Source organism: Macaca mulatta, chromosome 15, assembly GCF_049350105.2.
Source record: "Macaca mulatta isolate MMU2019108-1 chromosome 15, T2T-MMU8v2.0, whole genome shotgun sequence".
In the NCBI taxonomy this organism is placed as follows: Eukaryota; Metazoa; Chordata; class Mammalia; order Primates; family Cercopithecidae; genus Macaca; species Macaca mulatta.
Genome location: NC_133420.1, coordinates 5,294,712 through 5,317,710, shown reverse-complemented (window position 1 = coordinate 5,317,710; position 22,999 = coordinate 5,294,712). Strand labels below are relative to the sequence as shown.

The 22,999-nt window shown below is 59.2% G+C and overlaps 1 protein-coding gene across 50 annotated transcripts in view; it reads left to right on the top strand.

Annotated features, from left to right (window-relative positions):
- Nucleotides 1-460: 460 nt before the first annotated feature.
- Nucleotides 461-22,999, top strand: part of GRIN1 (glutamate ionotropic receptor NMDA type subunit 1) — a 30,341-nt gene continuing 7,802 nt past the window's right edge. For 9 of the 50 annotated variants that reach the window (XR_013405239.1, XR_013405236.1, XM_015116270.3 and 6 more), the window contains exons 1-9: nucleotides 461-1,047; nucleotides 3,377-3,511; nucleotides 6,911-7,087; nucleotides 9,693-9,755; nucleotides 10,553-10,653; nucleotides 17,790-17,911; nucleotides 17,985-18,159; nucleotides 19,988-20,132; nucleotides 20,230-20,313. Coding sequence is in view for 44 of the 50 variants with exons in the window: in XM_015116270.3 (XP_014971756.1) it covers nucleotides 790-1,047; nucleotides 3,377-3,511; nucleotides 6,911-7,087; nucleotides 9,693-9,755; nucleotides 10,553-10,653; nucleotides 17,790-17,911; nucleotides 17,985-18,159; nucleotides 19,988-20,132; nucleotides 20,230-20,313 (1,260 nt within the window). In the remaining 6 variants the exon portion in view is untranslated. Of the gene's footprint in view, nucleotides 1,164-3,315; nucleotides 3,671-6,839; nucleotides 7,088-9,692; nucleotides 9,756-10,552; nucleotides 10,654-17,789; nucleotides 17,912-17,984; nucleotides 18,160-19,987; nucleotides 20,133-20,229; nucleotides 20,341-22,999 lie in introns of all 50 variants that reach the window. The other 41 variants (XR_013405238.1, XR_013405237.1, XR_013405240.1 and 38 more) reach the window with 23 other exon arrangements.

The following is a 22,999-nucleotide window of genomic DNA, read 5'->3' as shown; positions in this document are numbered from 1 at the left end:
TCTGAACCTTGTGGGGGGGCGGACCCAGAGGCATGGTTTAGGGCCTCCCCCACCCCTCTAGAGCTCCAGCCTGCAAGAATCAGGACCCGAAATATTGCTGACTGTGGGTGACGACTCGTGCGCGCACACACACATGCGAGCAGGCACGACACGTTCGGTCATATTAAAAGGCACGCAAGGGTGGTGCGGGCTGCACGCGGTGACACGGACCCCTCTAACGCTCCCAAACTGAGCTCCCTGCAGGTCCCCGACAGCAGAGGCCACTGTCCCAGGACCCCTCCAGGCACGCGCTCACACGCACACGCGCGCTTCCCAGCTCACGCGCGCTCCGACACACACGCTCACGCGAACGCAGGCGCACGCTCTGGCGCGGGAGGCGCCCCCTTCGCCTCCGTGTTGGGAAGCGGGGGCGGCGGGAGGGGCAGGAGACGTTGGCCCCGCTCGCGTTTCTGCAGCTGCTGCAGTCGCCGCAGCGTCCGGACCGGAACCAGCGCCGTCCGCGGAGCCGCCGCAGCCGCCGGGCCCTTTCCAAGCCGGGCGCTCGGAGCTGCGCCCGGCCCGCTTCAGCACCGTGGACAGCGCCGGTCGCGTGGGGCTGCGCCCGGAGCCCCTGCGCGCGCTGCCGCGCCCCTTCCCTCTGCCGACGTCCCGGGACCGCCGCTCCGGGGGAGACGTGGCGTCCACAGCCCGCGGGGCCGGGCGAGCGCAGGACGGCCCGGAAGCCCCACGGGGAATGCGCCGAGGGCCCCGCGTTCGCGCAGCGCAGAACCAGGCCCGCGGCCCGAGCCCATGAGCACCATGCGCCTGCTGACGCTCGCCCTGCTGTTCTCCTGCTCCGTCGCCCGTGCCGCGTGCGACCCCAAGATCGTCAACATTGGCGCGGTGCTGAGCACGCGGAAGCACGAGCAGATGTTCCGCGAGGCCGTGAACCAGGCCAACAAGCGGCATGGTTCCTGGAAGATCCAGCTGAACGCCACCTCCGTCACGCACAAGCCCAACGCCATCCAGATGGCTCTGTCAGTGTGCGAGGACCTCATCTCCAGCCAGGTGCCCTCCCCCACCTCCGTCCCCCACCTCCTCCTCCTCCATACTGCACCCCCACACCCCCAGTTTCATTCCATCCTTTCCGTGCTCCCTTCCTCCCTGGAAGACACCACCCCGGAGTCAGCTGGCTGCTTCCGGGAGGCCCTTGTCTCACTAGGAACCAAACACCAGGGTCTGCTGACTCCCCTATCTTGGCCTCAGACTAGTCACCTGCCACCTTGGCTGGTCCTCAGAGGGTCCCTGGGGCTCCAGGCCCTGACTGGTGTGTGCAGACGTGGGGCTGGAGTGTGTCAGTGTGGGGGTGTGTATTCCGGGTATGAGGGCAGAAGTGCCCGTCCAGCTACATGCCCGCCCTGCAGAGCTTTTAACAGGACGGGGCCTGGGGCCATCTTTGTTTCTGCTTCCAGGTTCTCCTGCCCTTTTTTTCTACCCTTCCCCCGACCCATGGGTCTGCCTGGGAAGGGTAATGGCTCAGGTGCCAAAGCAGGGCGCTTTGTGGGAGTGGGAGTGGGGGTGCACACGCGAGAGGCGTCAGGGCATGGGAGCTGTCGGCAGCCAGCGCTGCGGGGGAGGACGCGGCTCCTGGGATTTTGCCTGTCGGAGCTGTCCGCCCCTGGGCCGAGCGCCTGCTGAATTCCAATGAGACTGCAAGGATCTGCAATGCAGCCCTTTATGTAAGAGGCAGGACAGACATCCAGCCTAGCACTGCTCACACGTGCCTACTTGGTGGACACACCACATCTGTAGACATGCATGCTCACACACACACCAAATGTTACATCAGCACACACTCATGCACCTCAGCATCACACCATTTCATATGCTCACTTGCATACATGCAGATCCATGGACACCTGCTCATGTGCCACACACCGCTTGGCATGCATTCCCAGAGGCACATGCAAACATGCACACTTACACACACGGTTCCAGTCATGCACACGCATGTACACAAACAGACATGCTGGGGCATGTGATGCGTATAACCATACCCTAGCACATGCGCGAACGCCTGCATGGTCACACACGGATCTACGGGCCTTTGCCAGGCACCTCTGGGTGCAGGTTGGAGGCAAGAGCTGGGGGAGGGAGAACCACTTCAAACAGCTGCAGCTGCACGCCAGAGTTCTTCTCAGAAATCCTCCTTCCCCACCTCACAATCCACCCCCATGCCCCAGTCCAGGACACCAGGGGATGGGACTGGGGGGACGCGTCTGTAGCCAGTGGCTGCGGTCACATGTTCCATCTGGGACTGGGGAGGGACACGGAAGGTGGACTTGGGAAATCCGGGAGGGGCCATTCCTGGGGAATTGCTTCAACTCACGCCCGTGTTGCTGTCTGTCTGTGGGCATGGTCCCTGGAGCAAAGGCAATGCCTGTAGCTACCACTCACAGAACACACCCCCTGGTCAGGTACTGTCCTGCCACGTGGGGCCATGCAGTACACCCCGTCCCCATTCGCCGAAGCTCTAAGAGGCACAGGCAGAGCTGGGGACAGACTCAAGTCCTTGTTGTGTGAAGGTGGTGTGGACCCCACCTTGGGAGGGGCTGGGGAGAGAGGGAAGGTGTCAGTTCCAGGGGGCTGAGCCGCTGGCTTTAGATCTGCCCCATGGGGCCTTGGTCATGGGCAGGAAGGCTGGGCTGCACCCCCAATGCCTCCCTTCCCTTCCTTGACGATGAGGCCAGCACTCAAAGTAAGGGCTGGGTGTTGTTCAGACGGAGCCCACCTCAGGCCCCGCCCCTGGAGACACCAGCAGAAGGGACCTCGGCCTCTTTGGCGGCTCCTAGCTGCTTCCCCCTGAAGTCCAGTACTGGCCATCGGAGCTGCCTGCCCTGTCTCGGGATGTGAGCTGGCCCCACCCCTGGCCCATCAGGAAGGACGGGTGGGTTCTGAGCATCAGGGCCAACATGATGCAGGAACAGCTGTCCTCCCCAGTCCACCCTGGGTGCGTCCTGTGCTCAGGGTCCCCGGGACATCCCCAGGACAGGCCTTCATCTGGCCCTTGAGGGGCGCAGCCCCTGCAGGGCCCCGGTCAGCAATGTGAGAAGAGTGAGGGGAGGTCCAGGTGGGGTCTGCTCTCCCCTGTGTCCCCTTAGCCCCTGCTCTGCCTCTGCCCCTCTGCGATTGACTGATAAAGGATGATGATGGGGTCTCCCTCCCCCGCTCTGTGGGCATGTGTGCATCTGGGCCTGGGCATGTAGCATGTACCCAAATTGTGCCCCCACCCCTCTTAGCCTTCTGGGTTCAGCCTCTGCTGCTTCCGGATCTCAGCCTCTAGCCCAGTGCCTGGCCCACCCCTGGCTCAAGCTGGCCCTGTCTCCTGTGTCCACAGGTCTACGCCATCCTAGTTAGCCATCCACCTACCCCCAACGACCACTTCACTCCCACCCCTGTCTCCTACACAGCCGGCTTCTACCGCATCCCCGTGCTGGGGCTGACCACCCGCATGTCCATCTACTCCGACAAGGTAAGCCTGACTGCCAGACCAGGCCTGCCGGCCCTCAGCCCCAGTGCACAGCCCAGCCACTCCAGGAGCAGCGGGCCGACCCGCTCACATGGAACTCACACACCACACACTCACAGCCACACAGCTCCCCCATATTCATGCACGTCTGCACGCTCTCACGTGTCCAACTCACACATCTGCAAACACAGTCACACGCACACTCACATGCTCTTACACACACGATACACTCTCTCACGCATAAGGAGGGCTCACATGGAGCCCAGCACGTGCCCCCAGCCCAGAGCAGGCCAAAGGGAGGGGGCACACCTCACACACTCACACATCACACACTCACACATTCATACTCACAGCACCCACACACGACACTGCTGTGCTCACCCTCCCCACACATGCACACCGGCACACCCACGGATTCACACAAAGTCACACACAATCACTGGCACAGGCACCAGTGACACACCCTCAGAAGGAGAGGGCCCATGGGCTGGGAGAAGGGATGGCTGGGAGGCTTTCCAGACAGGTGGACTTTGAAGGGAAGTTTGGAGAGCTGGGGGTTGCTCCAGGAAGAAAGGGGTGTGCACACAGCCAGGGTGGTGGGGCCAGCCTTTCCCACTACAGGCATGGGTGGAGAGCAATGTCTGCGGTTGCATGGCGTAAATGAGGATGCAGCTCAGGGCGGGGCGCTGGCCTGGGGGCTTCCAGCCTCTAGGGCTGAGGGGACCTTTGCTCAGCGTCCTGCAGACCCTCCTGGCCCACAGGCTAGGAGGAGGGCCTCTGTCCGATCCTGGAACAGCCGCTGAAGAGGGGGGAGGTCATCCAGTCAGTTTTGCAGGAAACTCCAAGCCAGAGAGCCACGGGGGCTTGCTCTAGGTCACACAGCCCTCCGTCTACCCAGGATGCAAACTGGGCACTGAGAGGCTGACCAACCTGGGGCCACTGACTGACAGACCTGCAGGGCCACTTGGCAGCGGACACCTAGTTTGGTGCCAGTGCTGAGGAGCCAGAGGGCTGGGCTGTGCAGCCAAGCTTCCGGGTCCCCCATCTTCTCCAAATTCCTCCAGCCCAGAGTCCACAGCCCTCAGTAACATTGCCTTAAAGCACAGGGGTCGCCCCAGCTAGGCCCGGGCTTTTCTGGGAGGATGGAAGGCCCCGGAGGCAGGAGCTGAGAGAGACTGGAACAGCCACCTTCCTGAGGCTCTGAAGGCCCTGGCATGCCCCTCAGCACCCAAACTGCTCCTCCCAGGTGACTTCACCCCTGGCCATGAGAAGGAGGGGGTCTCATTCCTGTGCCCTCAGGCACGACCTCCTTCGCCTTCCTGGGCACCAGTTTCCTCACATGCGAAGGAGAGAACATGGCCTTACCCAGGAAAGCAGCCAGTGGCTCAAATGAAAGCCCAGGGAAAGGGATGCCCCAGGGCAGGGCCAGCCCAGCACGTGCCCCCAGCCCAGAGCAGGCCAAAGGGAGGGGGCACACCTCACAGCTACACCCTGGCCTTACTATGGTCTATACACTACAACCAACCTGTGCCCAAAACATGAACCGGCAAGGTCAGGTCAGAGCTAGTCCAAGATCTCAAGCACAACCTGCCTTGCAGCCACGTCACCAGGTGGACAGAGAGAGGCAGGGGACATTTTTGCACCCCAAGGCACTGCCCCAGGCCACAAAGAGGGAACAGGTGAAAAATAACCTGGAGGCCTCAGAGAACCACAAGATCAGTGTGAGTCCACAGGGACACTGAAGGAACCAGGGCTCACCTGGACAGACACAGAGAACCGAGGCAGAGTGGCGCAGAGCCTGCTCCACTCCCCGCCGTGCCACGGCACTCCCTGGCAGCTTGCGGCCAGGGAAAGCAAGCCAGGGCAAGCGAGCACCACGCTTTCGCCTGGGGAGATGAAGCCTTTAGCCCCAAGAGCGAATTCTCCTTCATACATAGAGTTTAAATTTGGGAGGACTCTGGGCAGCCCCAGGGGATCTTCAAGGCACTGTGTGTCATCAAGAACTTCCTGAGCTCAGCTTGTCCAAAGGTGGTGGGCTGCAGGGGAGGGGGTGAGCTCATCCCAGGAACGATTCCACAGAAACCCACGTCCCTTAGGGTGCTATGGGGCCAACACGAAACCTCCTCCATTTCCAAGATTATATGTGGGAGGAGAGGCTGGGGTGGGAGAAAGAGGGGTTCCCAGGGTCTAGAAAGTGTCCCCAGGGTCGTGGGGACAGGGGTGGATAAAAGGAGGGGGTCCCAGGGTCTAGAAAGTGTCCCCAGGTTGGCCGGGCACAGTGGCTCAATCCCAGCACTTTGGGAGGCCGAGGCAGGCGGATCACGAGGTCAGGAAATCGAGACCATCCTGGCTAACACGGTGAAACCCCGTCTCAACTAAAAATACAAAAAATTAGCCGGGCATGGTGGCGTGCGCCTGTAGTCCCAGCTACTCGGGAGGCTGAGGCAGGAGAATGGCGTGAACCTGGGAGGCGGAGCTTGCAGTGAGCCGAGTTCCCGCCACTGCACTCCAACCTGGGCGACAGTGTGAGACTCCGTCTCAAAAAAAAAAAAAAAAAAAAAAAAGGAAGTGTCCCCAGGGTGTTAGGGACAGGAGTGGGAGACAGAAGGGGTCCCAGGGTCTAGAAAATGTCCCCAAGGGAGTGGGGATGGGGTAGGAGGAATGGGGTCCCAGGGTCCAGAAAGTGTCCCCAGGGAGGTGGGGACAGGGGTGAGAGGAAGGGGGTCCCAGGGTCTAGAAAGTGTCCCCAGGGTGTTAGGGACAGGGGTGGGAGACAGGAGTGGGTCCCAGGGTCTAGAAAGTGTCCCTAGCGGGGTGGGGACAAGGGTGGGAGGAAGGGGGTCCCAGGGTCTAGAAAGTGTCCCCAGTGGGGTGGGGACAGGGTGGGAGGAAGGGGGTCCCAGGGTCTAGAAAGTGTCCCCAGCAGGGTGGGGACAGGGGTGAGAGGAAGGTGGTCCCAGGGTCTAGAAAGTGTCCCCAGGGTGTTAGGGACAGGGGTGGGAGACAGGAGGGGGTCCCAGGGTCTAGAAAGTGTCCCCAGCAGGGTGGGGACAGGGGTGGGAGGAAGGTGGTCCCAGGGTCTAGAAAGTGTCCCCAGCGGGGTGGGAACAGGGGTGGGAGACAGGAGGGGGTCCCAGGGTCTAGAAAGTGTCCCCAGCAGGGTGGGGATGGGGGTGGGAGGAAGGGGGTCCCAGGGTCTAGAAAGTGTCCCCAGGGTGTTAGGGACAGGGGTGGGAGACAGGAGGGGGTCCCAGGGTCTAGAAAGTGTCCCCAGCGGGGTGGGGACAGGGGTGGGAGGAAGGGGGTTCCCAGCCTCCAGCGGGTGTTCCAGCGGCGGGGGGCGGGTGGGAGGGCGGGTCTCCACGGGTCCCCCTCAGCCCGCCCTGCTCCCGATTCCCACAGAGCATCCACCTGAGCTTCCTGCGCACCGTGCCGCCCTACTCCCACCAGTCGAGCGTGTGGTTCGAGATGATGCGTGTCTACAGCTGGAACCACATCATCCTGCTGGTCAGCGACGACCACGAGGGCCGGGCGGCTCAGAAGCGCCTGGAGACGCTGCTGGAGGAGCGTGAGTCCAAGGTGAGGGTCGGCGCCGCAGGCGGGCGCCTGGCGGAGCCGAGGTGCAGGACGGGCCGCCGTGTGTCTGTGGCTCCGTGTGTGACACCCTCTTCTTTCCATCGTGCATGGTCAGCACCACCACGTCTGGCGAGCGCCCGCCCCAGCCTGTCCTCGGCTCATTTCACTCGCTTTTGCCATTAGTCGAAATCTCCTTCGTGTCAGTCCCTGCGGGGCGAGGGCCAGACCACCTGGAGCTCTGCAAACACCCCTGCCCCGCGCCGCCCCGCGCTGCCCCGCGCCCTCGTCCCTTCCTCCTGCCCGCGCCCCTCGCTCCCTGGAGGCCCCAGCCGGGCTCGGGACTCGTCACCCTTCCCGCCCACCCTGTCCTGAGTTCCCAGCAGCCTCCCTCTGGGCAAGGTCTCCCCTGTACATGGCCCGCACATACCGCCCCTGCAGTCCTGTCCCCTCCCGGCTGGGCCCATTCCCTGTCCTCCCCCGCGTGGCCTCCCCTGAAGCTCTGCAACTCACAGCTCAGCAAAGCCCCATCCACAGACACCTGCCCCCCAGCCCAGACAGCCCCGTGGGCTCCACTCCCCTCCTTGCCCCCACCACAGGGCTCCCTCGGCACTCCTCACCAAGACCAATTAGCCACCTGGTTCTAGGACACACTGACCCCAACACAGCCAGGCGTCCACTCTGTGGGGCTGCAGAGAGATCAGAGCTGGGATTTGAGGGGGTCCAAGAGACCCCTGCCCCCTTCCTTACCACTCCCATTTGCAGTCTGGGGCAGAGCTGGTGCTTGGCTGCAGGATCCCTAGAGCCCTGGGTGCTCAGCACCTGGGCCGGCTCCTGGTCAAGCAGTGGGAGGAGGCCCAGGCTGAAGAGGGCCAGACCTACGGGTGGCTGGGAGCATGTTTCGTGTCAGAGCTGGCTTCATTGAACTTAGGGCCAACCTGGCACCCCCAAAGCACCACAGGACCCGGGAGGGACCAGAGGGCACGGGTCGGGGATAAAGCCAGGGGCAGACCAGAAGGTCCTGGAAGTCCTGTCGTGGGGATTCTGCTGAGTCTTGGGTGGGAGGGGCATGAGCACCAAGGGCCTCACCCAAGACAGTGCCCCTCACCCCAGTGCCCGACAGGCCCCTCACCTTCTGGCGTGCCCACCCACGGCCATGGACTCCCATAACACACTCACCCCTGCACACCCAACCGCTTTCATTCACAGGTGCACGCAAACATTTCCATCACACTCCACACCTCCAGCCACAGGCTCAGGCCACGCTTGCCTCCATGCAGCTCCAGCGCCACACACACACCTGGACACATGCACAGGTGCACTCCTCACACACACGTCTGTACACACGCACAGGTGCGCTCCTCACACACCTGGACACGCACTCAGGTGCACTCCTCACACACACACCTGGACACGCGCACAGGTGCACTCTTCACACACACACCTGGACACGTGCTCAGGTGCGCTCCTCACACACACACCTGGACACACGCACAGGTGCGCTCCTCACACACCTGGACACGCGCTCAGGTGCACTCCTCACACACACACCTGGACACGCGCACAGGTGCACTCTTCACACACACACCTGGACACGTGTTCAGGTGCGCTCCTCACACACACACCTGGACACACGCACAGGTGCGCTCCTCACACACACACCTGGACACGCGCACAGGTGCACTCTTCACACACACACCTGGACACGTGCTCAGGTGCGCTCCTCACACACACACCTGGACACACGCACAGGTGCGCTCCTCACACACCTGGACACGCGCTCAGGTGCACTCCTCACACACACACCTGGACACGCGCACAGGTGCGCTCTTCACACACACACCTGGACACGCGCACAGGTGCGCTCCTCACGTGCATGCTCACCCTCACTTGCGCCGGCCAGCACACACACAGACATGCACGCACGCACACGCACACACACACATGCACACGCACACGCACACGCACACACACAAAGGCGTGCTCAGACCATCTGGCCCTTCCGCAACCTTCACAGGCTTTTGCAGACTAACCCCCCCATTCAGATACCCACAGGCGCATGCCACCCCTGCAGATGCACATATGCACACACACCCTCTTGGGCACATATGCGAGCCGATGGGCATGGGCACCCCAGTTAGTGAGGACACCTCGGTCTCTTGAGAGGCAGAGGGAGGCCAAGGAGAGGGAGGGGGAGGGACATGGGGACAGGCCCCAGGGGGCTGCTCACCTCCCACTCAGGACTGACACGGGTTGGAGTGGGCACTGCTGGGGCCACACAGCAGGTGCATGCAGGGTGGGGGTGGCAGGTGGGGCTCCCTCCGAATGGTGGACGCGGACAGGGCCTCCCTTTATCCTGAGAACGACCGTTTCCAAGAGCACAGCTTCGTGGCAGGGAGCCTCCATGGCCCCACCCCCACGACCCTCACCCCCCCCAGCTCCGCCCCCGGCCCCCAGCCCCGCCCGGGGCCTCGGTGTTTGCGAGCTCCAGGTAGGAGCCCGTCTGCAGACGTGCCGAGGAGGTGGTGTGATTGCTTTAGCGCCGTCATTTTCAACCGTTTATAATCTTCTTCTGTGTCTGCATATTTTCTCTGTGCACATTATTCATCAGAGTAAAAAAAGGAACTATGAAAACCTCGACCAACTGTCCTATGACAACAAGCGCGGACCCAAGGTATATATGCATGGACGTGCACGCCACCCATGGCTAGGGAGCCCTGGCCTCGGCGCCTCGGCCACTAGGGCCACTGTCTGGCCCAGCCGCCGAGCCGCAGGCCCAAGCAATGAGGAGAGGCAGCCGGCAGCAGGCAGGAGAGGGCAGGCAGGAGAGGGCAGGCGTGGCGGCGTGGGTGCCTGAGGCCCACCCGCCGTGACCCTAGCCTGCACCCTCGAGGCAGGCGCGGCTGCAGGAGGAGCTGCTCTCCGGGAAGTGCATGCGAATCTCCGGGACCCCCAGGGTTTCCTCGTGGAACCCGGGAGGGAGCCCGCCCGCCTGGCCACCCGCTCGCCGGGGCTGGGCTGCTCCTGCGGGGGCCTGCGGAATCAGACCTCAGAGGACCTCCCATGGTTTTGGAAAAGTCAGCCCCATCTCTTTTCCTGGTTGCATTCCAAAACTCTTTTCTGTTTCCCGTCCGCTGCACGCCTCCTGAGTCTGGGTCCACTTCAGCTTGCATGCTCAGTGCAAAGATGAGGACAGGAGTGAGGTGGAGAGAGAGACCCAGAGAGAGAGCAGAGAGAGCACAGAGCGAGCACAGGTGAGCGCACAGGCTGAAGACAGGACAGGACCGGAGAGGCGAGGCCAGGCCAGGCGAGGACTGAGGAAGGCAGGCAGAGGCGCAGGTGGCAGGCGCAGACCATGGCAGCCCTAGCTAAGCTGCCTCGGGGTTCCCAGCGGCTCCAGCCCGACTCTCACCCCTGAGGTGCTATGTCCCCTGCCCCAGCCGCCTGCTAACATTCTTGTTCACACCGCAGGCAGAGAAGGTGCTGCAGTTTGACCCAGGGACCAAGAACGTGACAGCCCTGCTGATGGAGGCAAAAGAGCTGGAGGCCCGGGTCATCATCCTTTCTGCCAGGTGAGGCTGGGCAGGGCCCTACACACTGCACACAGGGTGGTACCTGGCCAAGCACCCGCCATCTGAGCCAGAGCTGGGACATTCTTGGGCACAGTGACCTTCAGCTTCCAAAGCACCTTCACCAAGGACAGCCACACCCCACCCGCTCCCACGCCCACACTCCTATCGGCATGGCTGATGTGACACCCTCCATCTGTGCCTCCCTCCCTGGGCCCTTCCCCATTCCACAGTCACATACTGCCTCTGCCCTGAGCTGGGCTGTGGGAGAGGGAGATGGAGGAGACCCTGCCCTTGGGAATCTCCGCAACTCAAGGGGGCAAACCTGTGCAAACAAGGCCCAGGGCTGGGGCCAGGGACGAGGCCCAGGGAAGTGATGTGCAGATGTGCCAGGCGAAAAGGCCCATGGCAGGGAGAGGGCCAGACTTCCCAACGGAAGGGTTGCAACAACTGGAGCAGCAGCTTAAGGGGAAATCAGTTAGGTACCTGGGAAATCAGGCTGCTCTGGACAGGGTCCGGTGCCACAGATCAACCTCGGGAGAAGCCTACTGTAAAAAGCTCCCTATTTGCAAATGGCTAGGTTCTCCTGGGAAGGGAAAGGCTGGGTGTCTGGGAATAGGAAAAGCAAGAGTAGGGAAGGGCAGGGTGAGTAGCCTTGCCTCATGGGACAGCCAAAACCCCACTATCCCTGACCTAAAAGCTCTGCTAGGCTCCAACAGAGCGGAGCAAAACAGCATCGAAACGCCCAGAGGAACACAGCCCAGCCCTCCAGCCCTGCATATGGGAAAGAGCCAGCGACACTCTCAGTCCCAGGGCAGGCCACCATTTCCATGGGTCCGTCAAACGAACCTCTGGCACGGAGACAGGTGCAGCCCCCTCACCAGGGCAGAGCGCAGGGTGGGGCCAGCCAGGGCTCCTCGGGCTAGAAGGCAGGAATCTCCCCAGCCCAAGGCAGGGTTATTGCTTAGAGCTGCCCACGGGGCCTCACCTGCTTCTCCTGCAGCTGCTATAAAAAGGCACTAATCATCCCCCATTACGCCCCCCGCACTCAGCTTTAGGCTCATAGGTCTCTTGTCCACTCTACTCATCCAACTGTGGGCCCCAGGGAGGGATGGCCTGGCTCCAGGAAAAAAGATTTTTAAAGATTTGACCAGGCAAGGTACGCGTACGCACTGGTCCCAAGGAAGGAATGCCCCGCCCAGAAAAAAGCCCCGCCCAGGGAAAGACCCGCCCAGATAAAAGTCCCGTCCAGAGAAAGCTCTGCCCAGAAAAAAGAACTGCCCAGGGAAAGCCCCGCCCAGAAAAAAAGCCCCGCCCAGGGAAAGCCCCGCCCAGAAAAAGGACCAGCCCAGGGAAAGCCCCACCCAGAAAAGAAGCCCCGCCCAGGGAAAAACTCCGCCCCAAAGGAAGCCCCGCCCAGGGAAAGCTCCGCCCAGAAAAAAGACCAACCCAGGAAAAGCCCAGCCCAGAAGAAAGCCCCGCCAAGGGGAAGCCCCGCCCAGGGAAAGCTCCGCCCAGGGAAAGCCCCGCCCAGAGAAAGCCCCACCCAGAGAAAGCCCCACCCAGAGAAAGCCCCACCCAGGGAAGGCCCCGCCCAGGGAAAGCTCCTCCCAGAAACGTCCCACCCGGGGAAAGCCGCTACTAGGAAAAAGCCCCGCCCAGAAAAAGCACCACCCAGGGAAAGCCCCGCCCAGAAAAAACCCCCTCTGAGAAAAAGTCCAGCCCAGCAAAAGCCCAGCCAGACTCTCAGAAGTTAATTTTCTTTTTTCGTTGTTTTGAGAGGGAGGCTTGCTCTGTCCTCCAGGCTGCAATGCAGTAGCACAATCTCAGCTCACTGCAATCTCTGCCTCCCGGATTCAAGCGATTCTCCTGCCTCAGCCTCTCAAGTAACTGAGACTACAGACACACGCCACCACACCGGGCTAATTTTCATATTTTTAGTAGAGACGGGGTTTCACCATATTGGCCAGGCTGGTCTCGAACTTGTGGCCTCTTTTTTTTTTTTGAAACGGAGCCTCATTCTGTCACCCAGGTTGGAGTGTAGTGGCTCGATCTTGGCTCATTGCAAGCTCCACCTCCCGGGTTCACGCCATTCTTCTGCCTCAGCCTCCCAAGTAACTGGGACTACAGGCACCTGACCCCATGCCTGGCTACTTTTTTGTATTTAGAGTAGAGACGGGGTTTCAACGTGTCAGCCAGGATGGTCTCGATCTCCTGACCTTGTGATCCGCCCGCCTCAGCCTCCCAAAGTGCTGGGATTACAGGCTTGAGCCACCGACCCCGGTCACTTGTGGCCTCTTCTGTTATTTTCTGGATTGTTTACACTTCCCTCACTCATCACAGAGCTGGAGAGAGATTCTGTGGCTGTGATGGGATAAAAGGATGGATAGGCAGGTGAACAAATGAATAGACAGCTGGCTGGGAAGTGGAAGATTTCTTCATCCCAGATGGGGCAATTCAAGGAGTCGATTACCCTAAAACACACCTGTTCCACTGTTGGGCACTTTTGCAATAGACAAGTTCACATCAAGCTAGACCTGCCTGATCCCTACATTCTAACTGGAGTGACCAACAGGACATGGGAGAAAAAATCACATACAAAGCCAATCCACAGAACCCTGCCATGCCCAGGTCCCCAGAGAGAAGGGAGGGGGCATTTTCTCCACTGTTTTCTGTCGGCCAATGAGCCCCTGAGCCATGCACTACAGTCCCACAGGTTGACCCCATGTTGCCAGTCTCAGGGTTAAGGTCATGTTTCCAGACATGGCCCTGAGAAAAAGGCCAGCCCAGAGAAAGGGACATGGTCAGGGCAGACAGGTGCATGCACACAGGAACCATGTGCATACCACACATCCATGCACATGAGCACACTCCACACACCACCTGTGTATGCACATATCATACACACGTGCACAAATGCATGTACACACACTATAGTCATACCACACATACATCTCTACCCACACATGCAGAATCATGGACAGGTCATACACAACACATACACATGTACCCACATGCCATATACACACCACATGTACCATGCATACACCATACACACACGTGCACAAATGCATGTACACACACTATAGTCATACCACACATACATCTCTACCCACACATGCAGAATCATGGACAGGTCATACACAACACATACACATGTACCCACATGCCATATACACACCACATGTACCATGCATACACCATACACACACGTGCACAAATGCATGTACACACACTATAGTCATACCACACATACATCTCTACCCACACATGCAGAATCATGGACAGGTCATACACAACACATACACATGTACCCACATGCCATATACACACCACATGTACCATGCATACACCATACACACACGTGCACAAATGCATGTACACACCATCACACCACTCATACATCTCTACCCACACATGCAGAATCATGTACAGGTCACACACAACACATATGCATGTGCACACATGCCATATACACACTGCATGTACACACATGCACCATGCATACACCATACACACACGTGCATAAATGTATGTACACACACCATAGTCACACCACACATACATCTCTACCCACACATGCACTATCATGTACAGGTCATACACAAGACATACACATGTGAACATATGCCATATACACATCACATGCACCATGCATACACCATACACACATGAGTGCAAATGCATGTACATACACCGTCACACCACTCATACATCTCTACCCACACATGCAGAATCATGTACAGGTCATACACAACACATATGCATGTGCACACATGCCACATACACACCACATGTGTACACACATGCACCATGCATACACCACACACACGTGCATATACACATACAGGTAGAGGCACACACACCACCATATACACCACATACAAAGACACACACTGATATATGCACACCTACATACATGTACCCACAGTACACATGCACATACATCACAACACACATGTGCAGCACACACACCATGTGCACACCCATACACCCATGCTACATACATGCCATACCCCATGCATATGCATACACTGACCACAGCACACATCAACCACACACCCACCAACATACCTCTTTCTTTTTTTTTTTGGGACAGAGTCTTGCTCTGTTGCCCACGGTGGAGTGCAGTGGCGTGATCTCAGCTCACTGCAGCCTCTGCTCCCTGGGGTTCAAGTGATTCTCCTGCTTCAGCCTCCTGAGTACAGGGATTACAGGCATGCGCCACTGTGCCTGGCTAATTTTTGTATTTTTATTAGAGATGGGGTTTCACCATGTTGGCCATGCTGGTCTTGAACTCCTGAGCTCAGGTGATCCGCCTGCCTCGGCCTCCCAAAGTGCTGGCATTACAGGCATGAGCCACCACCCGTGGCGTTTTTTTTTTTTTTGGTGTGTGAGGCAGAGTCTTGCTCTGTCACCCAGGCTGAAGTGCAGTGGCACAATCTTGGCTCACTGCAACCTCGGCCTCCTAGGTTCAAGTGATTCTCGTGCCTCAGCCTCCTGAGCAGCTAGAATTACAGGTGCAGGCTACCATGCCCAGCTAAGTTTTGTATTTTTAGTAGAGACAGGGTTTCACCATGTTGGCCAGGATGGTCTCGAACTCCTGGCCTCAAGTGATCCACCCACCTCAGCCTCCCAAAAGACTGGGATGACAGGCGTTAGCCACTGCCCCCAGCTCCAACATACTTTTTTTTTTTTTTTAGATGACGTCTCACTCTGTCACCCAGGCTGGAGTGCAGTGGCGCAATCTTGGCTCACTGCAACCTCTACCTTCCAGGTTCAACCAATTCTCCTGCCGCAGCCTCCTGAGTAGCTGGGAATACAGGCATGCACCACCACCCCGGCTGATTTTTTTGTATTTTTTGTAGAGACAGGGGTTTCTCCACGTTGGTCAGGCTGGTCTCGAACTTCTGACCTCAGGCGATCCACCCACCAAAGTGCTGGGATTACAGGCATGAGTTACTGTGCCCAGCCTCCAACATACTTCTTGAATCCGTGCAATGGCTCTGGACTGTGAGGGCTGGAAAGGACTCTCCTCTCATGTGCTGAGCTCCTTGGAATGGAGGCCAAAGTCCCACAGCAGAGGCCAACTGGCCCACCCAGCATGCCCATCTCCCAGGAGTGCAGAGAGGCAAGCCCTGGGTAGCAGCAGGCACAGGCCTTCTTGACCCCAGATCTTCAACCTGTCACATTTTGGCTCCTCCTTAGTGAAGGTTGTTGAGGGTGTTTTGCAGAGAGACATGATGCCAATCTTAATTTTTGACCAATTTTCCATAGCATGCAGATAATTTGTTTCCAAAACTTTTCATTTTCCTGAAGTTGTCTTGATTGGTATCAGCTATTTCCATAAAATGATCGGATGAGTTTTGATGGACAGATCAGGCTTTTGTTTACAACTGTTTTGCTCCTAATAATTCCACCACATCACATGTCATAGACCCGAATTGTGTCAAGAAGACGGGCTTGTTCGTCAGGCCCTGGTGGGCACTTTGATAGCGGGCACACTGCTCCATGACATGCATGGTGTTGGGTCTTGCTGGACAAACTGTGTTGTGTTCAGTGTGCAGAGCCTCTGCTAGATACTTTCTTTTTTTTTTTTTTTTTTTTTTTTTTTTGAGACAGAGTCTGGCTCTGCCGCCCAGGCTGGAGTGCAGTGGCCGGATCTCAGCTCACTGCAAGCTCCGCCTCCCGGGTTCACGCCATTCTCCTGCCTCAGCCTCCCGAGTAGTTGGGACTACAGGCGCCCACCACCGCGCCCGGCTAGTTTTTTTTGTATTTTTTAGCAGAGACGGGGTTTCACCGTGTTAGCCAGGATGGTCTCGATCTCCTGACCTCGTGATCCGCCCGTCTTGGCCTCCCAAAGTGCTGGGATTACAGGCTTGAGCCACCGCGCCCGGCCTAGATACTTTCATTTGGGGCACTGGGCCAGTGCTACTGGGAGCACCTCTGTTTTGTGTTGCTGACATCCAATAGCATCATCATCTACAGCAAACACTGAAGGTCTGCATTTCTTCGTGAGCTTATTCTTGAGAAAATTGGGGGCAGACCCCTCCTCAGGGAAGGGAGGGCCACCTTGGTTTCCAGAGTCAAGCATTGTGAAAATTACCCAACACTCAGGCAATCCACCCAACCCCGCTGCCCATGCCTGGAGAAGCAAAGTATCAGGGGTAGTCCAGGACCCCTGGAGCCAGGACAGGCCCTGCAGAGAAAGGTCTGACAGATGGTGGTGAGGGAAGACCCCCAAAGGCTTCTAGAGTCCCACCAGGCCCCCAGGTCCTTGTCATAACCAGAGAGGCCCCAGCCCCAGAGGAACAGGTCCCCTGCTCCACTGTCAACAGGGGCCCGCCTGCAAGGACACCGGCAGAGCTCAAGACCGCACATGCCTGCAAGGTGAGGCCTGCCTGGGCTCTGTCCTCCTGCAGGCCCCAGGCCTGGGTGACTGGGCGAAGGCAGCTGCTTGTGCAGAGCCCGGGGGAAGCTGCCTCTCATCTCTGGTCGTCCTCAGGACGCTGGATCCCACCAGCATCTCACCAACCTGGAGAGTCCTCCAACCCCTCATTTCACGTTTGAACACAGAGAACCAGAGGGGTGTGGCTTGTCTAGGAGGTCTTAGGAGCTTGGGTCCTGACTCTGCCATTTACCAACTCTTGTGTGTCCGTGTGCCTCTGCTTCCCCTCGGGACACAGAGATATTGTGAAAGTTATATAAGATAATCCACATAAAACACTTCAAGCAGTGCCTGGTATCTGGCCAGCAAGTGATCAATGGTGATCCATTACCTTCCTGGGCCCCCATCAGGGCCTTCTAAGGTGGAGGGAAGGGCATGCTGGTGGCACAGGTGCAGGCCACAAGTAGGAAGTCAGTCCTATAAACCAGGTATCTAACCCCATCCCTGCTCCCGCAAGGTAAGGACCAGCATCCAACTCCATCCCTGCTCCCCCCAAGGTAAGGGCCAGCAACGGAGTCCTGGGAGGCTCCTGGGTTTTGAGCAGCAGCGCCTCTGCGGGGTTTGCAGGCTTCGATCTAGGAGGGGCTGGGGGCTGGGCAGGTCCCTGCTCCAGAGAAGGAGGACCTGGGCCTGTGGAGCGCCGCGGTGGGAGTGCTGGAGTCCTGGCCCGTCACCCCCGTCTGCCCCACAGCGAGGACGATGCTGCCACTGTGTACCGTGCAGCTGCGATGCTGAACATGACGGGCTCCGGGTACGTGTGGCTGGTCGGGGAGCGCGAGATCTCGGGGAACGCCCTGCGCTACGCCCCGGACGGTGAGTGCTGGGCCTTGGCGGGGTCCCTGAACGGGGAGGCCCCCACGGGCTCTGAGTCGCATGCTCTCCCCAGGCATCCTCGGGCTGCAGCTCATCAACGGCAAGAACGAGTCAGCCCACATCAGCGACGCCGTGGGCGTGGTGGCCCAGGCCGTGCACGAGCTGCTCGAGAAGGAGAACATCACCGACCCGCCGCGGGGCTGCGTGGGCAACACCAACATCTGGAAGACCGGGCCGCTCTTCAAGAGGTGGGCGGGGCCTCTCCCGAGCTGGGCGGGGCTGCTCTTGGGGCGGTGGGCGGGGTCACACTTCAGAGCTGGGCGGGGCCGTTCTCAGGAATGGGAGAGGTCCCTTGGGGGAGGTGGGCGGGGCCGCTTTTGGGGAGGTGGGCGGGGCCACTTTCCGGAGCTGGGTATGGCCGCTCTCAGGACTGGGCGGGGCCGCTCTTAGGGAACTGGGGGAGCGCTCCTCAAGAGATGGGTGCGGGCACTCTAGGGGGTGGGCAGGGTCGCTTCCAGGAGGTGGACGGCGCCGCTCTCAGGGGTACTGCAGTGGAGCCTGCTGCCAACATCCTCTGGACACTGTTACTTCTCTCCTCTCCCCCCACCCCTCCAGCACCACCACATCTAATGGCACAATCATCTGCCCTCTTCTCAACACTGACACCAGTGCCGGGACTGTCACTGGAGTGGGGACTGGCTCCACTGCTCCCGGCCCTACTTTCCATACTGCAGTTCACCCTGAAACAGCACCCCTCTCCCTGTGGGGCTGGCAGCCTTTGGGAGGAGGCTCTTGATGCAGATGGGGACTGAAAGCTTCCAGGGACCCAGGAGGCCAGACAAGGAGCCCAAGAACAGCACACAAACCTTAGAGAGCCAGGGCTGGCCTAGGTCCAGAGACCCAAATGAACATCTGTAGTGTGGCAGCAGTTAGCTCACAGCACGCCTGGACACCATGCCATGCCAGCTCACCCCCAGATCCCCAACCATTGAGTAGCATGTGCAGAGCCACCATTCACAATGCCCACATAAGTGCCGATGTAGGCAGCACGTGTGCACACACATGCATACACATACACAGAACCATGTGTGCACACAGACTCAGGTACATGACACACATGTGACACAGGCACATGCATGGGGTGCACCCCACATAGGGATCACGTGTGCACACAGGTTCACTGATGTGACCCGATGGGTACAATGCACACGCGCACACACAGCCAGACAGGACAGTCTGGTGGTTAGAGCCAACTCAACCTCTCCCCCACTTGCTGGCAAGAGGGCAGGCATCCTTCTGGGCCTCTGCCTCCCTCTCTGTAAGACAGGATGGCTGTGAGGACAACGTCCTAACCCATGGAAAGCCCTTGAAGCAGGGTCTGGCACCCAGAAACCACTCAGCTGTCATGAGTTGCACTGTCCATCTGGTGCAGGCAGACACCACGGTGTCCAGGGGCTGGCATGTGCTGATCTTTCTGTTCTTGGGACTGGGACAAGGGAAAAGCCTGAGCTGCTCAGCAGGCAGGAGAAGGAGCAAGGAGAAGGAGCAGGGAGAAGGAGCAGGGGGAAGGAGCAGGGGAAGGAGCAGGAAGAAGGAGCAGGGAGAAGGAGCAGGGAGAAGGAGCAGGGGGAAGGAGTAGGAGAAGGAGCAGGGGGAAGGAGTAGGAGAAGGAGCAGGGAGAAGGAGCAGGGGGAAGGAGCAGGGGAAGGAGCAGGGGGAAGGAGTAGGAGAAGGAGCAGGGAGAAGGAGCAGGGGGAAGGAGTAGGAGAAGGAGCAGGGGGAAGGAGCAGGGGGAAGGAGCAGGGAGAAGGAGCAGGGGGAAGGAGTAGGAGAAGGAGCAGAGGGAAGGAGCAGGGAGAAGGAGCAGGGGGAAGGAGCAGGGGGAAGGAGTAGGAGAAGGAGCAGAGGGAAGGAGCAGGGGGAAGGAGCAGGGGGAAGGAGCAGGGGGAAGGAGCAGGGGGAAGGAGTAGGAGAAGGAGCAGGGGGAAGGAGCAGGGGGAAGGAGCAGGGGGAAGGAGCAGGAGAAGGAGCAGGAGGAGCACCTCTGAGAAGCCTCAGCTATGCTTCCTCCCCTAGAGTGTTGATGTCCTCCAAGTATGCGGACGGGGTGACTGGTCGTGTGGAGTTCAATGAGGATGGGGACCGGAAGTTCGCCAACTACAGCATCATGAACCTGCAGAACCGCAAGCTGGTGCAAGTGGGCATCTACAACGGCACCCATGTAGGTGGGGGTCATGAGGGGGTGGGGGCTGGGGCCTTAGGGTCCTGGGGCCAAGACCCCTGCGTGGCCACCCTCCATCTCATACTCCCACCCCCAGGTCATCCCTAATGACAGGAAGATCATCTGGCCAGGCGGAGAGACAGAGAAGCCTCGAGGGTACCAGATGTCCACCAGACTGAAGGTGGGGGCCCCACAGACCTCCCTCAGGGTCCCCACCCAAGACAGCCCATCCACCCCCTATGGCCTGAAGGGGGGGGTGCGAGGTCAATGAAAGCCACTAAAGGAAGTGGGGGTGGGGCCTGCTGCCCCTGGACACCGTCCAGCACACCTGGCACAGCACAGGAAGCAGAGAGAGCAGGAGGGAGGAGAGGAAGCTGCCCCCATCCCACAGGGGCTCTCTGGTGCCCCTCTTGACCCAGTCCTACTTAAGTCTGGGGCAGTTGGTTGTCTGATAGGACCCTGCTGGGGAAGAGCAGATGGGAGACGGCAGGCCAACCTCAGCTTCAGCACTCGCTGTCCCCAGTCCTGGTCCTCAACACTCCTCATCCCTCCTCCAGCCTTCATGGCCTCCTGATGGTACCAGGTCAAACTGTCCTCTTCCACCATGTGGGACAGCCCTTCCTGACTCCCCTGGGCCTCTGAGAACCCCTGCCCTGGCTGGCTTCCTCCTCCAGAGCATCTTTCCCTTGGCTCCCTACTCCAGGGTGCTCTCCTGGCCGTTCCTCCCCCGGCAGAGCCACACCACCCCCACTCTACACACACTCTGGTCCCAGTAGCACCACAGACTGCCAAAGGCAAGGACCTCACAGGCAACATGCCCACCAACCTTCTCTTGGTCATTCCAGGCTCTCAAATGTCTCTTGCCTCTGTCTGCTTTCTGAGCCCACCCCTGAAGCCTGGTGCCAGCCCCTGTAGCCTCTCACCCAGGCTCCCTCCCCTGCTCTGCACCAGCCCCCGCAGCCTCTCACCCAGGCTCCCTCCCCTGCTCTGCACCAGCCCCCGCAGCCTCTCACCCAGGCTCCCTCCCCTGCTCTGCACCAGCCCCCGCAGCCTCTCACCCAGGCTCCCTCCCCTGCTCTGCAGACAGGGTGGGGTTTTCCAGTACCAGTGTGGGTTTCATTGCAGCCCAGACACTTCACATTGAAAAGTCTGAAAGCAGCCGTCAAATGCTAACGGCCAAAAGGCCCCATCTAGGCTGTGAGATGCAGATGGCTTTTTAAAAGTTTGTTTCTGGCCTCACTAATTTTTTAAAAGTACTAGCATATATATTACCTGTATAACAAGAAAACATAATGAAAGTTTTATTTATTTATTTATTAAAAAAAAATTTTTTTTTGAGACAGAGTCTTGCTCTGTTGCCCAGGCTGGAGTGCAGTGGCCAGATCTCAGCTCACTGCAAGCTCTGCCTCCCGGGTTTACGCCATTCTCCTGCCTCAGCCTCCCGAGTAGCTGGGACTACAGGCGCCCGCCACCTCACCCAGCTAGTTTTGTTTTATTTTATTTTATTTTTTGTATTTTTTAGTAGAGACGGGGGTTTCACCGGATTATCCAGGATGGTCTCAATCTCCTGACGTCGTGATCCGCCCATCTCGGCCTCCCAAAGTGCTGGGATTACAGGTTTGAGCCACCGCGCCCGGCCCATAATGAAAGTTTTATAAAGCAAATCAGGCCAGGCGCGGTGGCTCACGCCTGTAATCCTAGCACTTTGGGAGGCCGAGGCAGGCGGATCATGAGGTCAAGAGATCGAGACCATTCTGGCCAACATGGTGAAACCCCATCTCTACTAAAAGTACAAAAATTAGCTGGGCGTGGTGGCACTCATCTGTAGTCCCAGCTACTCGGGAGACTGAGGCAGGAGAATTGCTTGAACCCGGGAGGCGCAGGTTGCAGTGAGCTGAGATCGTGCCACTGCACTCCAGCCTGGCTACAGAGCAAGACTCCATCTCATAAAAAAAACGTAAAAAAAAAAAAAGGAAAAGAAAATCAACTTCTTCAATGGCTCCTGATCCCCCTGGGGATAAAAGACGAAATGCTGCCTGGAGGCTGAGGTTGGGCCTGCACCGCTCTCAGGCTCACCCTCCCTAGGACATGCCGGGAGGGTGCCTCTTCCACCACCCCCACGCCTCCCTGCCTTTGCAGTTCTGGACTGCAGGCTCCTCTGCTCCACCTGCCCTCGGGCACCTGCTTGATCCCTGCCCACCTTGAGGGCTCAGCTCTGATATCATCTCCCCTCAGAGTTCTGGCAGTGCGCTATGCTCCATTCCAGCCCTCTGTGCCCCAGCCCTGAGTGCCTCGGATCCCCTCCCCACCCCCAGGCCATGGTCCCCTGAAGGACAGACAGGAGGGCGAGCCCAAGAAGGAGTGTGGGTTGAAGAGGCCACGGAGCGGTGGAGCATGTCCACTCAAGCAAGAGGAAGGAGCCAGAGACCTATGCTCAAAGCCTGAAGGCTGCGGGGCTGGGGGCCGGGACAGTCAGGGCACCGAGATGAAGCGAGGCACGGGTGGGTGCCCCCTCGGGTCCCAGGTCCTGTGCAGGCGCAGGGTCGGCTTCGTGGACGTGCCCCTGTCCTCCTGGCACAGCAGGGTGGGAGTCAGCCTGTAGGCTGGGCGGTTTCTCACCCCGGGAAGATGGCTGGCATACAAGGGACATCAGCTGCTCCTCTGCTGGAGGGAATCATGTCTAAGCCAAGACTAGAGGAAAAGTGGCCAAGAGAAGGGTCTAGCGTTCCAGCAGTCTTTTCTGAGCCCCCAGCCCCCATCCCCCGGGGCTGCAGGCAGATGATGCTGACGGTGGGTGTGGCCTGAACGCCTGGGCTCTTGAAGAAGCTCCAAAGAGGGGCAGTGGCCCGCCGCGCAGGGCGGGGGAG